Source organism: Ictalurus furcatus, chromosome 18 (genome assembly GCF_023375685.1).
Source record: "Ictalurus furcatus strain D&B chromosome 18, Billie_1.0, whole genome shotgun sequence".
Classification (NCBI taxonomy): Eukaryota; Metazoa; Chordata; class Actinopteri; order Siluriformes; family Ictaluridae; genus Ictalurus; species Ictalurus furcatus.
In genome coordinates, this window is record NC_071272.1 from 386,451 (window position 1) to 405,257 (window position 18,807).

At 40.8% G+C, this 18,807-nt stretch overlaps 1 protein-coding gene across 4 annotated transcripts in view; it reads left to right on the forward strand.

Annotated features, from left to right (window-relative positions):
* The first annotated feature begins 4,489 nt into the window (after nucleotides 1–4,489).
* slc4a4b (solute carrier family 4 member 4b) overlaps nucleotides 4,490–18,807 on the forward strand; it is a 36,251-nt gene continuing 21,933 nt past the window's right edge. The window contains exons 1-6 of one of the 4 annotated variants that reach the window (XM_053649680.1): nucleotides 4,490–4,897; nucleotides 13,513–13,583; nucleotides 14,798–14,971; nucleotides 17,192–17,327; nucleotides 17,707–17,867; nucleotides 18,230–18,409. In XM_053649680.1, coding sequence (XP_053505655.1) covers nucleotides 4,881–4,897; nucleotides 13,513–13,583; nucleotides 14,798–14,971; nucleotides 17,192–17,327; nucleotides 17,707–17,867; nucleotides 18,230–18,409 — 739 coding nt within the window. In that variant the 5' untranslated portion in view covers nucleotides 4,490–4,880. The remainder of the gene's footprint in view (nucleotides 4,898–13,512; nucleotides 13,584–14,797; nucleotides 14,972–17,191; nucleotides 17,328–17,706; nucleotides 17,868–18,229; nucleotides 18,410–18,807) is intronic. The other 3 variants (XM_053649681.1, XM_053649682.1, XM_053649683.1) reach the window with 3 other exon arrangements.

Here is an 18,807-nt window from a genome sequence, read left to right on the forward strand (position 1 = left end):
ACGCTGCAAAAACGTGTAGCATTAATATAGATAAAGTGTTAGGTTAAGACTTATTCTTTTGACTTCTGACTGATTTGTGTTTCCCTGCTTTAGTCCTGTCAGGCATACACTTTTCCATTAAATCTGCCAGAGGGTGCAGTTGGTTTGTTATGAGTGATGCTGTGCTCAGTGATTTAATAACAAGCACAGTTTTCATGCACATATTACTTAGAACACAGACTGGGAATGCAGGTGTAAACACAAAAAGCTCATGCCATTTCCAATTTATGTTTTTCAGTCAGCTTGTTTAAATATGGTTCTAAGTAAAAAGTGTGACACTGTACACAATTTCGGGGGTATTATGGGAACAACATGGCCTATAAAACAATTTAGGAATAAACTGCAGTGAACAATTAACCTGAAATGCCATTTTTAACACCCAAAGAATGTTAAAAGAAATAACAAATAAACTTCAAGAAAAATCCAACTATACATATCCTAGGAGGCTGTGGATCAGGTGGTAGAGCGGGTTGTCCACCAATCGTAGGGTTGGCTGGTCGATTCCCGGCCCACGTGACTCCACATGCCGAGGTGTCCTTGGGCAAGACACTGAACCCCAAGTTGCTCCCGATGGCAAGTTAGCGCCTTGCATGGCAGCTCTGTTACCATTGGTGTGTGTGTGTGTGTGTGTGTGTGTGTGTGTGTGAGAATGAGACACAGTGTAAAGCGCTTTGGATAAGAGCACTATATAAGTGCAGCCCATTTATCATATCAAATCTCTATCCAAAAGATAATCATGAAATTCTTAAAAAATAATTCTATACCTGCAACGTTAGCTCAGTTTCTCTGAAATGTTTTTATACTGAACATAAAAACATTTCATAACACATTTCTATTATACAGATTATATTCAGAGTGTTTTCCATGAAAGTAACAGGGTGAATGACTGGTATTTAGGAAACATTTAGTGGCTGTCATGTTTCTCCCATTTTTTATTTACACTTCAACCTGTGCACATACTGGCCACCAGGAGGATCCCTAAGCATGCGTGTCAGTTTCCTTAAATATTGTTTATATTGCTAATAAATGAGAGGAAAATATGCCTTTACTGGATATTTTTAGATACGGTTGTATGTATACAAATGTATTGCTATAAAATAAAAGGAGCCCATGCTCTGTTGTGAACAGTTTATTGTATGCCCCTACATTTTAATAATCTTCCTCAAAAATCCATAAATCATGTTCATGTAAGAATGGAAAGATTCGGTCCTGTCAGAGGTCTGGCTGCTTTTTCTCTTTGGTCCTTCTTGGAAAGCTTTTCTAAACATTTCAGGCCGATTCTAGTATGAAATTGGGCTGTTTTTCAAGAATGGGCTGACTACCATGTTTTGAGTAAGTTGTGTGGGCTTTGTTTGGCTTACTCAAAGGGAAAAAATGTATTCTAATCCTTAAGGGAATGAGATTTTTTTTTTCTACTATGCAAATATTTCATAATAATGGAAACCTAAATTATTTAATCAGGTAAGTGATAAAGATTCAAAATAACTGAGAAAAAATGCAGTTAGTTTCTTCATTCGGTTGAAGCCAACTGAAATAAATTGGTATACAGCAGTACAACTGTCAGTCATTTTTTGATATTCAGCTTCCTATAGTGCACTATATAGCATATGAAGTAATTGGCTTCTCCAGCCTGTATAGTGCACTCTTCGTCCAGAATCAGGAATCAGTTTGTGATTCCCCGTTTCTTATATAAGTGTACCACGTAGGGTATAACATGACAGGCTTCTACACTCTATATAGTGCACTCTATATCTGTTAGGGATTAGTTTGTGGCTTCCTCCTCTTTATGTAAGTACATGGCATGGTGACTTCTGCACACTAACTAGTACACTGTATTTTTAGGATGTTTAGGAATCTAATCCCAGGTTATGTGCTACATAGAGTGATCAAAAATAAATAATCAAACAATGACTTTGACACTTTTATGTTCTTCACATCCAGTATGCAGCAATTTTGAATTCAGCGCTGTCTTCCCTCCATACATTTATTCTTCATTCAGCTTCAGTATGTGCTTCCTCCTGGTTATAGCTGCAGCAGAATTGGAGCCTATCCCAAGAACACTGCAAGATAAGGATAGACCCTGGATGGGATTCCAGTCTGTTGCAGGGCATCATACAGACACATGCACACACACCCATTCATACCTAGACAATTTAGAGTACCCATTTACAACGACTTACAGAAGTGCACTGAAGCCTCTGTCGTGTCCTCACGCTACTGCAAATAGACTATGGTCTAAGAATATCGTAAGGCTAAGCCTGTTACTCAGGAGTTAATATGAGCGCTAGTGCAGCAAATAAGACAGTACAGTTTTTAAATCATAAATTCTGTATATTTAGTGTGCATTTAAGTTCTTGGTGAAGAGGTGTCTTCATTTGAAGACAGACAGGGGAAGTTCATTCCATTACCTGCGTGCCAGTACAGAGAACAGGCTTCCTGCAGTCTTGATGGATGGTAGGTCGGGTTGAGTCACAAGAGACCGTGGTACCAAGTGGGCTTTCATGTATGCTTGCAGGTAGGTCCTTTTTTTTGGCTTTGTAGGTAAGCATCAGAACCTTAAACCTGATAGTGGGCAGCTACAGGAAGCCAGTGGAGGGAACACAGTAATGGTATGACATGGCAGAACTTGGGAGGGTTGAACACAAAGATCAGTTGCAGGTGTTTGATCGTAAGTAAGGGAAAACCAACTAGGAGTGTGCTGCAATAGTCCAATCTCTAGGTGACAAAAGATTGCACAAGCCCCAGAGTGACCTCGGTGGAAACCTACATGACCACGTCAGGGTTGCAACATGCACATAACTGGTTGTGCAGAACAACACCAAGGTTCTGTGCATTATCAGAGGCTGTGATTAGGAGGTTTCTAAGGAGACGGAAAGATCCTGATGTGGAGATACATAGCCATGGATTTTCCTCATTCTCGCTAGGATTTAGCTTCAGGTGATGAGCTGCAGTGAGGGGGGGATTCAGCATAGCAGTGATCTGAAAAGCCTTGTGAGGATATAACCTCACTGAGAGAGCAGGTATATAGGGAAAAGAGAAGCACTGAGCCTTGTGGGGACCCACTGGAGAAGATGAATACATGGAGAAGATGTGGACCCCTCCATGTCACCTGCTATGACCCTTCTTCCACATAGGAACCAAACCACCGCCAGGCTGGGACACTAACTCCAAGTCTCATGAGGATAGATACTGTAGGAGTGGTGTAGATAAAGGCTTTCCAGAGATCAAGAAGAATTATTACTGATGACAGACTGGCTGATTAGGATCTTGGAGGTCATTCTGTGTGCGAAATAGAGATAACTTATTGTAATTCTGAATCTTGGAGAGAAAAGAGTGAAAGGATACAGCCTGGTAGTTGTGGCATATAACAGATATGTCAGGAAAAATGGGCAAATATTGGCCAAACAATCTGGCTAGAACAGTTGGAATACTGTACAGTCAAGAAGATTATGGGTGGCATATATTAGCTACCACATAGATGATCCAAAAGCTGCCCAGACAACGTGAAAGGCTGAAGGCAGTTATAATGGCAAATACATGCACATGGCAATGCAATTTATTAATGATAATAAATATCACATTCATTAAGGAACATCTGCAAATCCTAACATGGAATGTCTGGTTGGTATAGGACCATATTAAATGGTCTTAATTTGGTTTCTTCATTTTGTCCTTAAGAAATCCTTTACATTCAACTGTGCGTGCCTTATGTAGGATATGAAATCTATGGGTGATATGTTGAATGTCGGTGTCTACAACTTCCAATAGACAAACTTTTGTTCCGCTGCTTATCTTGTTCTCTGCTATTGGTTTAGTGCCAATAGTCAGTCTCTCTGACTGACAGGGAGGGAGAGAGAGAGAGGGAGAAATAGAGGGAGGGAGAGATAGAGGGAGGGAGAGAGAGAGGGAGAGAGAGAGAGGGAGGGAGAGATAGAGGGAGAGAGAGGGATTGCGAGAGAGAGGGGGAGAGTTAGAGGGAGAGAGATAGAGAGAGGGGGGAGAGAGAGAGATAGAGAGGGAGAGAGAGGGAGGGAGAGAGAGAGAGATAGAGAGGGAGAGAGAGATAGAGAGGGAGGGAGAGAGAGGGAGGGAGAGATAGAGGAAGAGAGATAGAGAGAGTGGTGAGAGAGAGAGAGATAGAGAGAGAGAGGGAGAGAGAGGGAGAGAGAGAGTTAGAGAGGGAGAGAGAGGGAGGGAGAGAGAGAGGGAGGGAGAGAGAGAGAGAGATAGAGAGGGAGAGAGAGATAGAGAGGGAGAGATAGAGGGAGAGAGATAGAGAGAGGGGGGAGAGAGAGAGATAGAGAGAGAGAGGGAGAGAGAGGGGGAGAGAGAGAGTTAGAGAGGGAGAGGGAGGGAGGGAGAGAGAGAGGGAGGGAGAGAGAGAGAGATAGAAAGAGGGAGGGAGAGAGAGAGAGAGATAGAAAGAGGGAGGGAGAGAGATCTCGCGTCACGCTGAAGGAGGGAGAGCTCTTTAAATATGGAAAGGCGGCGCGGAGACAGAAGTGCCGTTAAGGGCGAACAGGCAGGAAAGGCGTTCCTCCCTTTTTGAAACTGTCCAGAGAATCTGAGTTATGACTGACAGGGAGACTGATCTCACCGCAGTCTGTAGAAACAGTGAAACCCGTTAGGTCCACACAGATAGAATACTAGCAGGTCGAACTGAGTAAACTTCTCCGGAGTGTCCGGATCCGCCGCTGGATTCCAGCTCGGCTCTCTGCGGCTTCGCAAAATTTCGACACACACCAGAGAGAGCGCGTTTCTTCACACTGACAGGACGGCTTGTGTTACTCTGAGACACCATTACGCACTTGAGCACATCGGGAAGAGGGAGGACACCCGAAATGAGTCATAAAAACAAGTAAGTAAATAACGAGTCCTCACACCAGCGTTGTTAGAGCATTCAGTAACCTGCTGTCAGCGCCACTGGCGCGCGTGCGTGCGCGTGAGATAACCGGCTGAATGAGTCGGTGCCAAATTAAGAACTGTGCTCCTTGACACGCGCTCTTGACCGTCTCTACGTGTTTCCTCCACGTACTACATCTGTTTTTGGAAAAAAGCGCAAGTATGAGGAAATAACACGATAACAGGACCACTGTATCATAGTTTGCGGTGTAACGCAGCTGAAAACATTTTTGTTGTTGTTTGCTTGTTTGTTTGTTTATAAAACAATGGTGTTGACATTGCATAACACTGAAGTATCATATACGCTCAGGTCCATATATATTTCAACACTGACAGAGTTTGGAGTTGAAATTAAATAAGGAGTATGAGCTCAACGTGCAGAGCTGCAGCTGTAGTTCACCTCCAGAACGTGTGAACGTGTGAACGTGTAGGCATTACAGCAGCGTGTATATGTGGTCCCCCCTTTTAAGGGACCGAAATGAACTGGACAAAGTAACAGTCATAAATGAAATGGTCATTTTTAATATTTGGTTGTAAATCCTTTGCAGTCATGGACTGTTTGAAGTTTGGGTTTCTTCCCTGGTTATGGGAGTCCCATGCCTTCACTGTAGCTGTCTTCAGTTCCTGCTTGTTCTTGGGGTTTTTCCTTCACTAAAACACATGCTTGATTGGATTCCGGTCAGGTGATTGACTTGTCCATTTCAGAACATTCCACTTCTTTGCCTTATTCATGACCCAGGCCCTTAGCAATGGTCTCTGTGCTTAGATTAATACCATGTCCAATATTCACAGAGACTACACAAACTCTTCATTTTTGGTATTTTCAAAAATCTGTTCACGACATCACATCATTTCCTTATCACATCTTATCCTCTTTCATATGCCAGTGTTTCCACCTTAATATCTGGTCATTCCAATCATTCATTCCATTTTCCATCGTTGAAAAGCTTGCCCAAGATTGATTTTCACTGGAAATCGAGGTTTTGAGCAAACTCTTAAAATCAATCTAGACAAACGACTTTTCCTCATGCTTTAGTATGACTCATTGAACGGGAGCGGTAACGCTTTGCAATACTTTTCCCTCACCTGTGCATTTGGTTTCTGGCTGTTCTCTAGATAAACATTATCAGTGATGACAGATTAAATACACATGACAAGTACACTTCCTGATATGCTTTTGCACACAGTTTGAACTGCACTGGTATTATGAGTAGAAGTTCCAGGACAGATAAACAGAGAAAAGAAAAAACAGAATTAACTCAGACTTGATGCGAAATGACCTTCAAAAAGAATATGCACATCTCTTCCGTCACAATATTTATATGTGAGACCAGTGCTGTTACTTATCTGAGTGAAGAACAAAGGAATTTGGAATGAGAAGAAGAGAAGTGGGAAACTGGAGTGAAACCACATGACCCAGTGACCCAGTATCCAGATTGTCAGCAGTCAACGAAACAATATTATTTTAACCTGTTCAGTTTAATGAACAATTTTAATACTTCAAATGGAAAGGAGCTGGGTTTTAATATCAGTAACTGAATTTGCATTGTCAAAGACACTGAATTATTTAACATTAGCCAAGCCTGTCTAAATACACCCGAACAATTATGCTTTTGTTTAGCACTAACATCAGTTAAGTGACATATCTAGCTTAACCCACTGGTTTTTCCGTCTGGGCATCATGCCATGCAAACTTTCACTTCAGTTTCTGTTCAACATGGCAAACCACTTTGTGACATTGCTAAGGGAAGGCTACATATATAACCATGGTTCTACAAGTTATTACTAGGGGCAGTAGCATAATTTCAGTGTTTAGTCTGATGTGTCACAGGGACATGGGGATCTGATGTGGCAGTATGTCTTGTCTGATGCATAAATTCACAACTCTTTTTGTTGAAATGATTGCTAGCAAAATAAAAGCAGTTTTCAGAGATACTCATTTCAGTTCAGCGCCACATGATAGGGGAGGCTTGGGGGGGCTTTAGTTACAAAAGGTTGAGAACCTCTGCAGTAAGTGACTGTAGAAGGAAGTGGAGTGTGATTGGTATTTGGGTGAGGGCTCCCTCTGGTGGTTGGAGGCTGCAGATGTTACAGCTGGTTTGTTTGAGGGTGGCAAAAAAAAAACCAAGGGTCAGGCGAATTCTGCTATTTCGCTTCGGGTTCTGCCGCTGTGATGGATCTTGTTACGGGGCGGCTGTGGCTCAGGTGGTAGAGCGGGTCGTCCACTAATCGTAGGATTGGTGGTTTGATTCCCGGCCCACATGACTCCACATGCCGAAGTGTCCTTGGGCAAGACACTGAACCCCAAGTTGCTCCCGATGGCAAGTTAGCGCCTTGCGTGGCAGCTCTGCTACCATTGGTGTGTGAGTGTGTGTGTGTGGGTGAAAGAGACACAATGTAAAGCGCTTTGGATAAAAGTGCTATATAAGTGCAGCCCATTTACCATTTACTGGGAAAGCAAGTGTCACATCGGCGATCTGGGAACATTTTGGATTCGTGCCATCCACTTCTTTTCCTTCTCCCCGGGTCATTCACAATACTGTATCCCACAGCATCCTCAGGCGTTTCTCATTGAGCTGTTTCACTGATGGAAGTCCTAAAATAAAGCCTCATTTAATATTTTTATATTTAGGTTTTAGGTTTTATTTAATTCAAGGCAATATATATTATTATACTGTACTATGTTATATTTTAATATAATATATGATACATGATACTCACAACCTTGTCCAGTCTTGCTCTGATTGGTTGTTATTGTTTTATTAGGAATGGTTAGGGGATAAGTAAGTAATGAGTGGTGCACAGACAGAATCAAATGCAGTGGTTTTGTTTTTGATTGAGGCAAACACTGTTTTCCTTTGATATATAGACGATTACTACAGTTTTCCAGCGAGTGAAATTGATGGTATCATTTGATGGTAATCCAGTAAATCGTCCATCCAGTAAATGGTCATTGAAATAAGCCTACTTCATTTTCATGGGCTAGCAGCGATTAGGTTAGAATTCTCAAAGCTTATTAATACTTTCCTATAACATTACAGCTCTGACAGTAGTGCCGACTTCAACCCATAATTTAAATCAAACAATAAACAGATTAAAATATTATTGTTATTTGACTAAGAATACAGTATAATTGTTGTTATATAAATATTCTGTAAGGAGAATATTTATTATTAATAGTTACAATAATATTTAGAGCTTCGGGCTGAGTCTTCAGGGCAGTGTGCCAAAACTCTGCAGGTAACCTCAGGGGCTAACGGTGATGACACCTACCAAGTTTCGTCACAATCCCACAAAGCGTTGTGGAGATACAGCCTCAAGTTCGATTTTGAGCGTTCCTCAAATTCGTTGAAGTGCCATTTGAGAACGGTATAGTTTATCAAAATTCTGGGAATAACTTTTTGTCGTGTCTCTAGATGATGCGGTCCAATTTTTGTGAATTCGAAAAAGTAGGTTTTTCAGAAAATTAAAAATGGCTGAAAATTTTTCATGATGGAAAATGCACTCGAATCGGCTTGCGCCAGCGAATCAGAGGAAAAAAGAATTTTGTTTCTAGGACTCACGATTCAAAAGTTATTAACATAAACGTGAGTGCAAATTTGGACAGTTGGTGGTGCTAGAGGGATCGAGTTAGAGGCCCCAAATTTGCTGTATTAACACATCAGACTGTCCTCTCTCTGTGTGCCAAATTTCATAACTTTCCCACAAGCGGCTCTATGGGCACAATCCATGTACTGAAGGATTCCAACACTCTTTTTTTTGTTGCTATAAAACATAATATTGGATAGTAAGTATAGCTGTCAAGTTTTTAGGGAATTTTTGGTACAGCAACGGAAAACCCTAAATGGATCCAGAAAAGAGCATTATGGGTCTTTCCTGAACGAAGTTAAGGCTGTATTGTGCCATAGTTATTTGAGCCTGTAATCTATCCTGTCATGAAATACAACACCTAATGCTAATGATAACGCTAATGCTAGCATCAGCCTCGGTTTCACTTTAGGCCCTGGCTCACACACGGGTAGTGCTAGAGAAAGTTCACATAACCGGACAAAGTGATAAATAATCCCATGGAACATGATCAGTGTTGTACATGACCATCTCTGCTAAGTCTACGTAATAAAGTTCACCTGCTCTGTTACATGCTGAACACTGCATCCTAAAACGCTGTAGCGCATGCCGAGTGTAGCTGATACGGCAGCATTGTATTCGTGACAACTGACTAGCCTCAGTTACTGAAAAAAAAATGAAAAGATAAATGAAATGCTACTGCGTATGAGGGTGTTATCTGTGCATGTTTACAAGGAGAAAATTGTGTAATATCTCCTGATATGGTGTCGGGTGTATAGTGTTAACAGACAGCATTGGACAAATGTAACAGTTCCTTATAAATCACTCACACTTTGCATGCATTACAGTGTTGCAATCCTTATGACCTTTGACCTCCTTGCCTTTTTCAAAGGCCTGCAGCTGTTTTGAAGAAGTTTTGCTTCTCTGGTTTCGAAAGGTACGTTCGTAAGCAGGGCTGATAGTGTTCAAGCACATGGTCTGACTAATAAGTTACACAACGATAGCTAGCTATTACTTAGATTAATATATTTTGGAGTTTAATTGTATTTGCTGTGTAATTGTAATGCATTTAGGATTGAATGATTTTGTTTGCCTTAAAGCTCACGAGTCACTGGTGAGAAGAACATCTGTTAGTCCACTCATGCTGCCTTGCTTCCTGTCTCTATTCCACTGGGAATCAATGAAGTTCATCTTTATGTTTAGCAAGCGTTATGAATTGCTGGAGGGAGCTCTGGACTTCAGTTCCCAGCAGCCAGTGCATCGCTGCATCACAGTCACATGACCACCTGCACCTGATCGAGCACCTGTGTGTATATAATCACTGTTTGCACCGCACTCTTGGGCTTGCGGTGTTTCTCCTCTGTTGTCAGGTTCTGCTTGCTCGCCTTCTCTATTGTTGTTTAATGTTTTCTCCTCATCTTTATAAAACTTTAAATCTACACATGCATCCGTCTCCAACTCTCCATAGCCGTCACAGCAAGACCCTGATTGCTAAAAAAATATTGAAGTCACATTGGACTTTTAGTTTGTGTCCCCTAAAAAGAATGTCATCCACCTGGAGACCGCGAGGTTAAATAGTTTACCCACCATAAACAAACCCAGACAATAAAAGCAGCACGAAGGTCAAAAATCCTTCAGAAATCGTTGCTACGTCAGCATTTAAATTGGGATGCTGTTTTTACATGAGACTGAAACTCGGTGTAAAGTAACCCCAAAATTATGAAAATTATGCAAAATCACTATCAGTTGAAGTGCAGTGTAAATGGGCATACACAGTTATCAGAGCTGAATGTGTAGATTCAGAATTAGTTAGTAGCTCTACATGTACAGTAACCCCAGTGTTCTTCATTTAGAGCTTAGACGGCATCTTTCACGAGCAGTTGTACACTTTACACACAGCGTGTGGAGGAAACTTGATAATGAGCTTGGACCCTAACCCTAACCCTGCTCTGAGCTTGGAGTATTTTTGGCCCTCAGAGAGCTTCCAGTGTGATTCCGAGGAATCATTTTTGTTCTCTTCTATATTGAGAAAAGAGGGAAAACGTCTAGTGGGTTAAGTATGTGAGTGTGAAATCAGGACTATGTTTTCTTTGCCTTCTTTGGGTTCCTTGATTTCTTGTTTGTGATTAAGAGAATATAAAAGGCAGTAAGAATTATCTCACTTTCTTGCTCTAAGTTGCACAATCCAGACAGATCACTATAAGGATCCGTACGGTGGATGAAATGAGTGCAGGGTTAAAGTGGGAGACAGAAGAAGGCAGAAGTAGGTTTTCTATCCACGTATTTTTATATGAAGTTTGAATTTGTTTGTTAGAAAACGTGAATAGAGTCTCCAAACTTATAAAAGTTAAAGAAATGACTTATTCAAAGGTTTTGTTTATGCTTTGTGCTCTGGGTGACTGATCAGAAGCTCGGGGGTTCGAGCCCCGGTACTGCCATGCTGCCACTGTTGGGCCCTTGAGCAAGGCCCTGACCCCAACTTCCTGGCATGCTGGGGTATGTGAAGAAAAGAATTTCACTGTGCTGTAATGTATACGTGATCAATAAAGATTCATTATCATTATTTCCAAAACTTGTAGTGGTTTCCCCAGAGAGACCAACCAAAGAACCTTTTAGGATGCTAAACAAAACCTGTTTTTTTGTTGTTTAGGAGAGTTAGGATAACGTGTAGATGTGATAAATGGTGAGTGTGTGTTTCAGTCCCTCTGTAGACTTTTTATGTCCACAACCTTCAGCTGTACAGTGCAGTGAAATGCTGATAAACAACAGTACAGTACGTGTCAAACCGCTCTTCAGTTAACAGCCACACACAGACTCATTCTTTTAGGCTATACTGTGACAGATGGGAAAAAAATCAGTGTAATAAATATGCAAAATAATACATCTGTGCATCATATTACACTAATCTGCAGGCTTTCACGGGACCGGGATCCCACAGAATTAAACAAACAAGTCACAGTTTTTACTCTCATGACATGCAGGTGGGAGCTGGCAGTCTGATGCGAAGCTCATGACACCAAGGGAGGTCCATGTTGTTTAGATTGGGAGTGTACTGGACACAGCACAGTGCCAAGTGACGTGTTTACTACGTCGTCTGCGTCACAGTTAATGGGCAAAGACAAGCATAAGGAGAAGAAACATTGGAGAACGAGGGATTAAGAAATACAGTCAAACAAGTGGAAAGGAATTTGACAATGTTGCTAATGATAGTTTGCCAAATAGTAAAAAACTTGAACCTCAAAGCTTTTGCTTGATACACACTGATTTAAATTGGTGAATTTTTTACAGCATTTTTTTTAACAGAAAAGTTAATAGAAATACACAGAACTTCAGAGTTTGATTTAATGACGTGTTTGCTAAACAAACAAGAAACAGCAAGAAGGACAGCTGCAAAGTGCTAGACTGAAAGGCATTGTTAGTTGTGTGTGTGTGTGTGTGTGTGTGTGTGTGTGTGTGTGTGTGTGTGTGAGATGTATTGTGGCTTTTGTGATTTTTCTGTGTGCGTGCACATACATGTATGTAGTACTAGTGGTTGTCACGCGTCATTGTGTGTGGTCTTGTTTTTGTCTAGATGAGTACGTGTGTTGTATTATAGCTGTCAGCGCCAATATTATTGGAACGCTTAATGAAAATGAATACAGTAATTAAAATGAATAAGACATGCAGTGAGTGATATTTTGAGCATAAAGATTTTTCTGTTTTGTTTTGGTGTGGCTTTTCAGAGCAACACTAGGCAGTCATGGCTGTTTGTGAGCTCATGTACTGTATGCTGAGGAGGGCAGATAGAGCTTTCCTCAGATTGTGTTACTGTGTCTTGTGATGCAGCATGAGCAACAGTTGGCAAAGATGTGGTTGGCAGGATTCATGTATCTCAGAGTATTGCCTTTATCCTCACTGGCTGGTCGTTGCTGTATGATGGAGATAGGGGAGAGCTGGTTGGTGGGTGGGAATTGACTGGTTAACAAAATAGGGGTGAAGTGTGGGGGGGTTTCGGTGGGGGGGGGGTGCTGTTACAGACTATTTATAAAGGTTCCCTGATTGTCTGAGATTGTGTTTTAGTTGCCTGTGCATTTTTATATTCATTCGTCCTGTATACGTGACAACAGTGATCTGTCTGTTTTGTGTTGGGAGCTCTTTGGTTTTCCCCGTGATGGATAACATGTATATAACCCCACTTTGGAGACTAAAGGCAATATTTGTGGTAAATATTCAGGCAATAAGTTTGTCACATGTCTTTCTGAGTAAGTTCTTAATGATTTTGATAGAGGAAGCATATGTTACTAAAGTTGTTTGACAGGTGTGTGTGTGTGTGTGTGTGTGTGTGTAATGATAGCCTTCCCCATACTCTTGAAGGGTGCCAATAATTCTGGAGTTGACTGTATGTGTTTGTGTTATTCTCAATGTGTGTCTACAGTATATGTCATTGTGTATATGTGAAAGTCTTGGTTTCTTGACTGGCAAAGTGTTATCATCTGTGGGGATCTGTTATATCATGTCGGTGTGTGTTAAATTTTGTCTATGGCATCTGTGTCTGTATATGTGTGTGTGTGTGTGTGTGTGTGTGTGTACGTGTGTGTGTGAGGCTCCCTGTCTCATCCAGAAATCAGATGCTGGTAAACGAAGCGACGTCAACATACAACAGGACTCTCCGACCTTGACCATTTAAAGAATCAGTAGAGATATAGAATGAAATTTGCCTTTCATATCATAATAAACATGATTACATGTACATAAGTTTTGACCCCAGCTTAGTATTCTTCCTCTGAAAGACATGTTTAGGAAGAAATGGGGTCTGCATTAACGTTCCTTTTCACGCCTGCACACATGACCAAAAGGTTATGAAATTAAGCAGTGAATAAGTAATTCTGGTGTAGTACTAATATCATTATCTAAAAAGCAACAACAACAACAACAACAACAACAAGTTCAATCTGGACCCACAATCACTGGTTTCAGATAATCATGTCTATTTCTCTCTCTTTTTCTGCATCTGTCTCTCTGCAGGGTGGACGATGAGGCTGTGGTGGACAGAGGTGCCTCGTATGTCAAACACTGTGACAAGGAGGAGCTTGAGAGTATGACACACACACACACACACACACACACACACACACGCACACACGCACACATATTTTGTCTAACAGTCTACAGTTGTTTCTTTGTTTTTCTTCACCCTATTTTGGTGGTGTTCATTGTTGATGTGGCAGTGACATGTACATTAGCCCAAGAGAGGATTATGGGCAATAAAGACTACAAGTAATCATCCTCTACATTAGCATTAAATCTGGTGTGTTTGCATTGTTTCAGGATTAGATTAAACTGGTGTTTGGTGAGGCTGGTTTCGTTTGGTTAGGTTCGAAAACACACTAACCACAGTACACTTAAACATTAGTCATTGTGGGCACATCAGTTCTTTTAAACCCTCTTGCTGTTTTCATCTATTCTTTGGAGCATGTGACACACACACACACACACACACACACACACACTGAAAGTAATACATTTAAGCTGTAAGCAAAATGTGCCAAGTACGTAAACATTATGGTCGTTTCAGTTAGTCGTACCGTGTTAAAACAGAGTTAGTCTAATAAAATTAGGTAGCCTATGTATTGACCTTGCAGTTGGAAAATACTTGACTTGTATGAGACAAAAAGAATGGGCGAATGATATCAGATGTTCAAAGCTGATAGAGAGTACTGCATCCCAGATACAGACTTGCAGCTGTAGTTGCAGCCAAAGTGCAAGTATTGACCCAGGGGGTGGATAAATACTTATACAACCGAGGAATGTCCGCTTTTGCTGTTTAATGAATTTTGCATCACGGGAAATATTCTGCAACCGCAGATATATTGTGTACATCAAATGGTAAAAATCTAAATGAAGTTTACTTCAAATCCAGGTTGTAACACTACAAATTGTGGAAAAGGGGGTTGAATACATATGCACATTAGTGTTTTTCTGACCGCTATCTCACACTCATTAGTCTGTACATAAACATCAGCTGCGTCCTGCTCAGCAGATCAGACAGAAACCAGCAGCGATCAGCACGCAGTAATAACAGTGGAGAGTCTTGTGCCACTTAACTTAACTTAAACATTCTCTTTAACCTTTTTAAATTATTGAATCATTTTACATTTGAGTGTGTAGTCGCCCAAGATCTAAGAGATTTTACTTGTGGAAATTGCCTGCTTTTATAAGAAAAATGAGACTTTCTTATGTTAGTTCAGATCATGATACTTTCCAGCTGTCCTAATCCAAATTCAGTGAAAGTATTTGTGTGTGTACACAGGCCATCACACAGTGTACATCGGTGTCCACGTGCCCAAGAGCTACCGTCGCCGACGGAGACACAGAAGACGTCCGGGTCACAAAGAAAAGAAGGAACGATTAAACGAAGGAGTTGGCGACAAATCGGATACTGAAAATGTGGATGACTCCGCCTCCAGCATCCTCAAGCCTCTCAGTGAGTCACATGGTGCTAAAATACCCAGCATGCAGCTAGACGTTTCCTCCACAATGGAATAACAATCTTAATAACTTCATATGGCTTGTTTCACCCACTTAGATTGCAGTCCAGATTCTTAATCAGTAGAAACAGGAAGAACATTTAGAATAAGCTGCAAAAAGTAACATACATAAATATATATATATATATACACAACATACATACATAACTTACATACATACATACATAAATAAGTAAATCAGTAGGCACATGTCAAATTACACTCAAATTGTACCGACTGCAGATTTTTCTTTGAACAATACCACCAGTTTATTAGAGAGGTCCTGAAGAATGAAACCAGATTCATTAAACATATACAGACTGCCAGAACTCACCGGTTAAGCTAACCTTTTTGTATTTTCAGAAAATGAGAAGATTCTGTGTTATGATTTGCCATAATTTACAATGCTTATTATTAATTTCTCACACACCTATCTCTAACTTACAATATCCAAAACAAACCACAATGAGTCACTTGTTGTGAGATGGGTTGTAGCAGGTTCTCCTGCTTCGTCCTCCACTGCCACATTAAGCTGCATTAAGGCTCGTTGTGGTTTCGGTGGACTTTCAGCATGTCTTTGACATCAGGTCTGGTTTTCTGGTATAATAAGTGGTGAGGGGTTAGGAAAGCAGGAAGTAGTTTAACGTTGAGTAGTTAACACCTCTCAGGTGGGTTGCGGGTTGGGTGATTCTATACTGTAATCGTGACAGAATCTGATTAGGCGAATTTAAAATTCTCATTTGACAGTATATGTATTTACGTTTAATGTATGGAAAGGCTTTACAGTCAGTCATGATGAATGTTTCATCTGGGTTTTGTACAGGGCTTGACAGAAAAGTGTTTGCCGTAGTGTCTGAGATTACGAGTCTGAATGCTGACAATGCCACATCCGTCTGTGGCCGGGAGTTCAAGAGCGCAAAATTGGCTGTGCTGGCATACTTGCATGGAGATTCCTCCGACCGGGCTATGGTTTTTCAGTCTTAAACGGTCCAGTGTTTGTGAGCCTGTGCCCACTGCAGCCTCAGCTTTCTGCTCGTGGTTGACAGAAGTGGAACCCGATATGGTCTTCTTCTGCTATGTGGTCTTCTCAAGGTTTGACACGTTGTGCTTTCTGAGATGCTTTTTTGCTCACCATAATTGGTTATCTGAGTTACTGTAGCCTTTCTGTCAGCTCGAACTCGTTTGGCTGTTCTCCATCGAGCTCTCACATCAAAAAGTCGTTTCCATCCGCAGAACTGCCGCTCACTGTTCTGATTAAATCTAGGGACTGTTGGATGTGAAAAATCCCAGGAATCCCAGGAATCCCTAGAAATACTCAGACCAGCCCGTCTGGCACCAACAATTACGCCACATTTTCCCCCATTCTGATGGTTAATGTGAACATTATCCGACGCTGCTGGCCCGATCTGCATGATTTTATGCGTTGCACTGCTGTCACACGACTGATTAGATAATTGATTAGACTGATTAGATAATTGCATGAATGAGTAGGTGTACAAGTTTTCCTAAAGTGTTCAGTGAGTGCATAACAGTGCAGTAATCCATGCAGATTATATGATTTAATGTCAATCATTCAAGGTTTACATTAGTTAGTCTCCTTATGCACAAATTTACAAACACCCAGGAGCACAAGTAGGATACAAAAGTGTTTTTTTTTCCATCAGAAATGACAGGATTTTCATGATTATCAACGTTCACGTATAAACACTCGGAGTAATGATTTATACTATAAATAGAAGCAGAAAGGGGCTTCATTTCATTATAATGCAGCAAAGCCAGAGACCATTAAGCATTGCTATTATTATCATCGAAAAGATGCTCCAATAATATCGATAGGATAAGTCATACGGATATTACACGGCCGTGAAATTTGCAATTGATACAGAAATGTTTAATGTAAACACTGGCTGCATCGTACAAACGTTTCACGTGGGTTCAGTTTGGGTACAGCTATGTTTTAATGTATATTCTGTATATCTTGTTAATTATTTGTAAGTTGCTTCAAATAAATGAGTTTGGCAAATGAATAAATTTAATACAAAATAAATGATCATTCTTATGAGAATAAGGTTTTATTTTTAGTTTAATATTTTCTAAATGATTTACATGAACTGTAAATTTATGTCAACAGATAGGATAGCAAAGTGAGATATAACATTCTGACGTTGATGTTGCAGTCTCTCCGGCAGCCGAACGCATCCGCTTCATTCTGGGGGAAGAGGAAAGTGGACCTCCGCCTCCACAGTTATTCACTGAGCTTGATGAGCTGCTTACTACTGACGGCAACGAGGTTGAGTGGAAGGAGACGGCCAGGTGACACACACGCACACGCACACACACACACACACACACACACACAGAGGAAAATATCATAGGAAAATAACCCGCTCAGGCTGGTAATCAGATCACAACCCTGTCTTGGATTGTTTTTTCTTACAATAGCGCTACCTGTTGTGTTATATTTCCTAGCTATAAAAAATAATCTTCTGTAGTTCAATAGACAGTGTTAAATAATGCACCACGCAGGTGTAGAATACAAGAGCAACTCTGATCTTGTTCAGGAATGTAGAAGCTCAGAGAAATGCTAAATGCACCAGTGTCTGTAAACTGTTTGACTTCATTAGTGAAGAATGAAAAACAAACGATGTAAATGATTCATAGAATTAACTTGTGTCTATTTATATATGTGTAGGTGGATCAAGTTCGAGGAGAAGGTGGAAGAGGGTGGAGAGAGGTGGAGTAAGCCTCATGTCGCCACTCTGTATCTGCACTCACTGTTCGAGCTGAAGAAGTGCATAGAGAAGGGCACTGTCAGGCTTGACATGGAGGCCAACTCACTGCAGCAGATTGTTGGTAAAAACCCCACTGCACCTTCTACCCGCAATTTCTACAAAGCAACGCACCTGAGACCGTTATTCCAAGAATAATTTATACTCTCATTTAAACGATCTCTGACTTATTTACTAAGATCAGAACAACACAGAACTGTGTGAATGGATCTAATTCACAGAAAAGCATGATTCCTCTGAAACCACAAGATGAAAAAAGAAAATGTAACTCGTCTTTGTAAATCTGAACAAGAAGGTGATTTAGTCACTGTCCAGTTTTATTATAAAAGAAAGAAGAAGAAATAGCCTTGCTCGGTCGGTGTCACCTACAGTCGTGAAAATGAGGATTTACTAAATCGCTCTATTTCTGTGTCTTTGTGCTCTCAGACATGATCACGGACACTCAGATAGAGACGGGGCTGTTGAAGGCCGAGTTGAAGGAGAAGGTTACGTTCACGCTACTGCGTAAACACCGCCATCAGACCAAGAAGTCCAACCTGCGCTCGTTGGCTGACATCGGACGAACTGTATCGAGTGCAAGTAGGCTGTTTTCAAACCAAGAGAATGGTAAAGCTGTCTTTCTGCTACACTAAACTACACTAACTCTCCTTCTTCGTGCCATTCTTTCCATGTCTGTGTTTCAACACTAGTGTAATCTTTGGCTTTACGTTTCTTTGTAACACTCATATTCTCTCTTCCAAATGCTAGAGTAGTTCGTGCTTTTACCAGAATGTCAGACATGTGGGCCATTCTACTGACTTTTAATGGTTTTTCCCAAAATCAATATAATATTTTAATTAATATGTTAATTTGACTTTATTTTGACAATGCTTCGGTCGCGATTACACTGTTTCGGTTGTGAGGACAATATGATTGATATATATATATATACACACGTGTATATAAGCATACATACATACACACACACAAACACACACACATATATATATATATATATGTATAAA